The sequence below is a fragment of the Ranitomeya variabilis genome, chromosome 4 (assembly GCF_051348905.1).
Source record: "Ranitomeya variabilis isolate aRanVar5 chromosome 4, aRanVar5.hap1, whole genome shotgun sequence".
Taxonomy (NCBI): Eukaryota; Metazoa; Chordata; class Amphibia; order Anura; family Dendrobatidae; genus Ranitomeya; species Ranitomeya variabilis.
The window spans coordinates 565,138,529-565,144,322 of record NC_135235.1 but is presented as its reverse complement, the minus strand read 5'-3'; the positions used below and the strand labels follow the sequence as shown (position 1 = coordinate 565,144,322).

At 46.1% G+C, this 5,794-nt stretch overlaps 1 protein-coding gene across 1 annotated transcript; it reads left to right on the top strand.

Annotated features, from left to right (window-relative positions):
• ATP5F1E (ATP synthase F1 subunit epsilon) lies at positions 1-4,897 on the top strand. The gene is made up of 3 exons (XM_077252818.1): positions 1-159; positions 3,436-3,564; positions 4,771-4,897. The coding sequence occupies exons 1-2, from the start codon at positions 128-130 to the stop codon at positions 3,557-3,559; spliced, it is 156 nt and encodes a 51-aa protein (XP_077108933.1). The 5' UTR covers positions 1-127; the 3' UTR covers positions 3,560-3,564; positions 4,771-4,897.
• Positions 4,898-5,794: the final 897 nt, after the last annotated feature.

Sequence of the window (5,794 nt, the reverse complement as noted above, 5' to 3'; positions counted from 1 at the left end):
ACGTCCTGATTGGTTGACTGGTCTTTGTCCACTCTTATGATTGGTAATTGACAGTGCGACTATCCTTTTCCTGTCGCCTTCTCCCTCTGACCTTCTGTCCGCGGACGGGTGTTGTGCGGCTGGCATCATGGTGGCATACTGGAGACAGGCAGGCCTCAGGTAAGGGCGCAGGATGGTGCTGTGGAATGGTGGAGGCCTAGCGTCTGGGCGGCCTGTTATTAGAGGGGGTGGAACCTGCACCTGAAGCCTCTGCACTCCCAGAATGGCCGTGCTGTGCCCTCTGCGCCCCTTCCTCTCTCACTGCCCCATACCTGGCATGCTAGGGATCCTTACTAGTGCTGTGCTTCTATATGGAGTCTGTCGCCCCCAAAATCAATATTACACTACTTTATGGGGGGCAAATGTGGTAGTTTGACGCTGCCAAGTGTGGTGCACAGCATCTGCAGAGATGAGCCCATGCTCGCTGAATGCGCACTGACATTGTGCAGCTCTGGCAGTGTCGTTAGGTGTGCTCAGGCTGAGTTCAGACAGTCATAACATCCCGTTTCGGGGTCTGGGCTGCTCACTGCTTTCCGAATTTTCTCAATGAGCTCTCTTACTGGCTCCTCACTTTTCATTCGACCATACGAAGGAGCGCACTGTCACTGTGCATTCCTCATTCAAAGGAATATCGCTTACTGAGCATGTGTCCATCATGTAACATCATGTCCGCTCTCTATCTGAAACTCAACCTCTCCAAAACTGAACTTCTTCTGCTCCCGCCTTCTACTAGCCTCCCTAAATCTGACATTTCCCTCTCCGTGGGTGGCACCATAATAACGCCTAGGCAGCAGGCACGCTGTCTGGGTGTTATGTTTGACTCCGATCTCTCCTTCACCTCCCACATACAATCTCTTGCCCGCTCGTGCCACTTACACCTAAAGAACATCTCTAGAATCCGCCCTTTTCTCACCATGGAGACAACAAAAACTCTCACTGTCGCCCTAATCCACTCCCGTCTGGACTACTGCAATGCTCTATTAATTGGCCTCCCCCTCACGCGACTTTCCCCTCTCCAGTCTATCCTTAATGCAGCAGCTAGGGTCGTCCATCTGGCTAATCATTACTCGGACGTGTCCGCTCTTCGCCAGTCGTTACACTGGCTGCCCATTCATTACAGGATACAATTCAAAGTACTTGTTCTCACCCACAAAGCTCTCCACAGTGCGGCACCCCCTTACATCTCCTCCCTCATTTCGGTCTATCGGCCTAGCCGACCGCTGCGCTCTGCAAACGACTTTCGACTAACCTCTGCACTAATCCGTACCTCCCACTCCCGACTCCAAGACTTCTCCCGTGCTGCACCAATCCTCTGGAATGCTCTACCCCAAGATATTAGGACCATCCACAACTTGCATAGCTTTAGGCGCTCGCTCAAAACTCATTTGTTCAGAGCGGTCTATCACGTTCCCTAATCAGTCATTTTATGTTTGTGTGTGTGTGTGTAGCCCATTCACTATCTCCATCTACCCCCCACCCCCGGAAGATAAATATTTTCATAATAATTTGGCAAAGTTCTGAAATGTCTATCTGCTGTGCGCCAATTACATTATTATTCAGACATTTATAGGACAAGTCTCAAGGTAACATTGGGGGTGCAAACAAAGTGGACAAGAAATAGAACATGGCAAAAAGGAAGAAAACAAAGCCACTATATAGTATGCATACCACCCAAGATAATCTAATATAAAACAGGAAAACTTTATTGGCAACAATATTAAAAACAATGGAGCACTCCACCACACAAATCCCGTTCCTGTGTGAACAATAGCAATACATGATAGTACAAACTAGAAAAGTTGATAAATGGCGACCAGAAAAAATGTCCTATAAATGTCTGTTCTATTCCTGATCTATGGATCTCGGCTTTTAGCTGAGATGAATCTGTGCTGCACTTTATGTACATGCTCTGTAGTGACCTGTGCTGTGGAGATGAATCTGTGCTGCACTTTATGTACCTGCTCCGTAGTGACCAGAGCTGTGGGATTGGTGATTTGGCTTACCAACTCCCACAGCCCTGCCACATTTTGAGACTGTACCAGTAACAGCCACTATAAAAATGACACTAGCCCTTTAACTAGGTACCTTTATATTACTTTATAGATAGTCATACCATAAATCAATATTAAAGACTCCCTTTTAAAGGCAATCTATCACCAGGTTTTTGTTACCCTTTCCGATAGCAGCGTAATGTAGGAAAAGAGACCTGGATTCCAGTGATGTTAGTTTCTTGGCTGCTTGCTGTCATTTTGACAGATCTGCAGCAGATAAAACAGATTATCACTTCTCTGAATGCTGAGCCCTGTATAACTCCGCCCACACCACTGATTGGCAGCTTTCTGTGTACACTGTGCATAGGCAGTAAGCTGTCAGAGGTTGGGGCTATACAGAGCCCATGACTATGCAGGATTACATGGCAGCGGTTTACTAGTCCTAGTGATAATCGCTTGCTGATAAAAGTGATTTTATGAAAACTACACTAAGCAGAACAATAAGTGACACATCTCTGGAACCAGGGTCTCTGCCACTACTTTATACCGCTCTCAGATTGCAAAAGCCTGGTGACAGATTCCCTTTTAAGTATGGTGGGGTTTTGTACTGCGCTATGATCACTTTTTGGTAGAAGAACGCCGTGTCATGTGACTTGTGTTCCATCAGGCTTCACAGGACACATGGAAACATCTGCAGCCATACTATGTAATGATGTGATGCTGAAAATATCCACCCTCAGCCCCTGCAACGCTGTTGGTCCGTCCTGCAGCTTTGCTACCTCTATAGCATGACCATGGGGCGGCACCCCAGATCCCTCCACTCCCTACTAATTAAAAAAAAACAAAACAATGCTTTTATGGGAATAGATTTGCAATCTGTTTTTTCTTAATCACAGGGGTAATATTCAACATGTTGTTTGCCCTGAATGTCTCCATGTACTACATAGATGCATTGGATTTCTTATAACTGGTGCAGACTCCGTTACCTGTAGCAACCAGAGCCCAGCCGTCATTTTGTTTTAGTGCCGGAGAATGAATGCTCTGATCTGATTGGCTTTCTTTATTAATGTCTTTTTTTTTTTTTTTTTTTTAATGTGACATGGGTAATACTATTCTCCAGTAGGGGGCGCTGCAGGGAAGTCAAACACGTGATGCCAGGACATAGTGCGATTGTGTTGTGTGTATTCCTAGCTTTATCCCTGGACATTCATGGTGTATCCTCGGGACTCTCGCCTATCAGGGGAGTGGGAGTTTGTTGATTCCATTGATTCTCAGCTGCCGCCTTCCCCATACACCTGAAAGGAAAGGATTATTGGAGGGGACCTTTCAGTCTCATCATGACTTGCGGTTTAGGTACGTTCACCTGACTTGGGTCTGGACTAACAGCTTCTCCATCTCTTCACAGCTACATCCGCTACTCTCAGATATGCGCCAGGGCGGTGCGAGCGGCTCTGAAACCACAACTCAAAGTGGAGGCTGACAAGTTATCGCTCGCCAACGTGAAGCTCATCAAACCGAAGAAAGAGTAAATGGGGTGAGTGCTTGTACATGTCCTTACTGCCGGGACGATGGCTCCCTAATTACAGGGGGCAATGCCTTGCAGGAAATGTGTCCCCAGTAAATATGGAGCAGATGTATGGTGGTGGTAGTGGTGTGCAACATGGCTGGGAGCTGCATGTCCAATGATCCACGGCAACTACCAGTGAAACGCCGAAAAAAACCCAAAACAAAAACCTGTGATCCACCTGTCCTCTCCACAGATACACAATTGGCCTGCAGGATTGTTGCACATGATTGACCCTCATGTCCAAACCCACCCCCGTAAAACTGGATTCAGACGGGCTATGGGCTATACTGGTGCCAGCAGAGCGAACGTGTTCTCTGCTGTGCATCGTTTTCGAGCGTGTATGCCCACTGGAGGCGGATACCCAGACATAGTAGACCCCCATACTGTCCTGTCTGTATACTCTTTTGTGTCACCCTCCGGCCAGGAGCTGTGGAATGATCAGACCATGTTCCTGTACGGTCAGACACGGCCATTACACAGCACAGCAGGGCGCACATTTATAAGATTATCTCAGCACAGGAACATTATTTTATTTTTTTTACACCAATTATGGAACTTATTTTTTTATTGCAATATATATTGATTAAAATATACTTTCTTCAATACCTTTTTAGACTTGGTCTCCATTAAAACAAACTCAAACTGATTGCTGTAGCTGCGATCCAGGCTGACTTATGGCCATTAGTAGCTTTTCTGGACTTCTCATACATCCTTGACTACTATGTCGCTACACTTGAGTGACCTAGGAGATGTTTGATTTGCAGGAATGAGGGTTTGTGATAGTGTCGACTCCTCTCATAATGCTCCTGATCTTGCAGGAAGACGCTGTAGAGGAAATGTGGTGTTATGTGGCGGCCATAATGAATGAATGACCACGGTTTTGTTCCATCACGGACATTTAATTACGGTACCTTGTGTCCCATTCTTGATTTCTCCCAAAGTAAGGCACGATCAGTCAGGCGTTTCCTTTGCAGCAGCCATTCATAATGACTAGTCATCCATGTAATACAAGGATATTTTGAGTCCACCAGACCTACACAGAAACCTCTGTTCTGGTTTGTGAAGAGGCATCATAAGTGGGGAGACCCCTGTCCCTGCTCTGACCATCTTTGTGGTGCCCTTACACAATTCCCTTCTTTACTGTGCCGTAACTGCTGCTACTTGTCTTTTCAGATCCTCCCCATCAATCTTGGAACAAGAAGATTCCCTCGGAGCCGCCTCCCGTCTGAACATGTTGCTGTTCCTGTCCTGAAGTACACTGACTAAATGAGTGAATAAATTAGGACTTATTATTTGTAAATGTCTCCTGTCTTTCCAGTTCTTCAATGAATGGAGTTTTAATGTAAAGTTTGACCTCTGAAACGTAAATTACCCCCCTCAATCCTTCCATATTGCTGAGATGTGGGTTACTGGGACTCTTGCACTATAAAGCTGCTGCCCTGTGATACTAGGTGGGGATCAACATGACTTGCACAATGGCCATGCTGCAAAGCTTAGGGGATTAAAAAAAAAAAACCCTCCTTGACAAAAGGGAAATCTGTTAGGCCTTATTCAGATGTCCGTGCTGTCTGTTTTGCATGGCCTGCACACACTTATTCTAGTCTGGCTATGGATTACATGTACTGATGGCATGTATGAAAATATTGTACACTTGTACCACTGTGGTGGGCTTTCTGGGCTGAATGATGAACAGTATACAGACGCCATCCATTTTTCTCGTTGCTAAGAGAACCCGCTTCTTGGCCTTCTTCCATGTATTTTTGCATATGTGGGGGAAACACAGCTGCCACCCTGCTGATAAAAACTGACAGTGACTGTACACGAATCAAAAAATGGCCCATCCTACTGACAGACCGATAAGTATATGCGAGTATGGTAATGGTGAGCAGTATGACAAGTGTCTGGCATTGTACAGGATGACTATTGGGACAAGATAACAAAAGCAAGATTGCCTAATGTCATTGGGGGATTCGAAAACGAGGGTCCTTTCAGGAACAGTGCCCCCTCCCTGGTGGTCTGCTTTATTCAGTGCAGCTCTCCTGTAAAACCCCATGGTCAGGTGTGGTGCTGTACCTAGAAGACATGGCTTCATCTTTTTTTCTAATGTACAGCCTTTTTATTTAGAATGAATATATTGTTAAAAAGGTGTTTTCGTCACTGATGGGGTGGTGTGAGAGCTCCTGGCTCCCCCTGCTGG

Excerpts from the sequence above, each read along its gene's own strand:
- ATP5F1E (XM_077252818.1), top strand. The coding sequence starts at position 128 with ATGGTGGCATACTGGAGACAGGCAGGCCTCAG. Across the intron at positions 160-3,435 it reads TGGAGACAGGCAGGCCTCAG|CTACATCCGCTACTCTCAGA; the intron begins GTAAGGGCGCAG and ends ATCTCTTCACAG.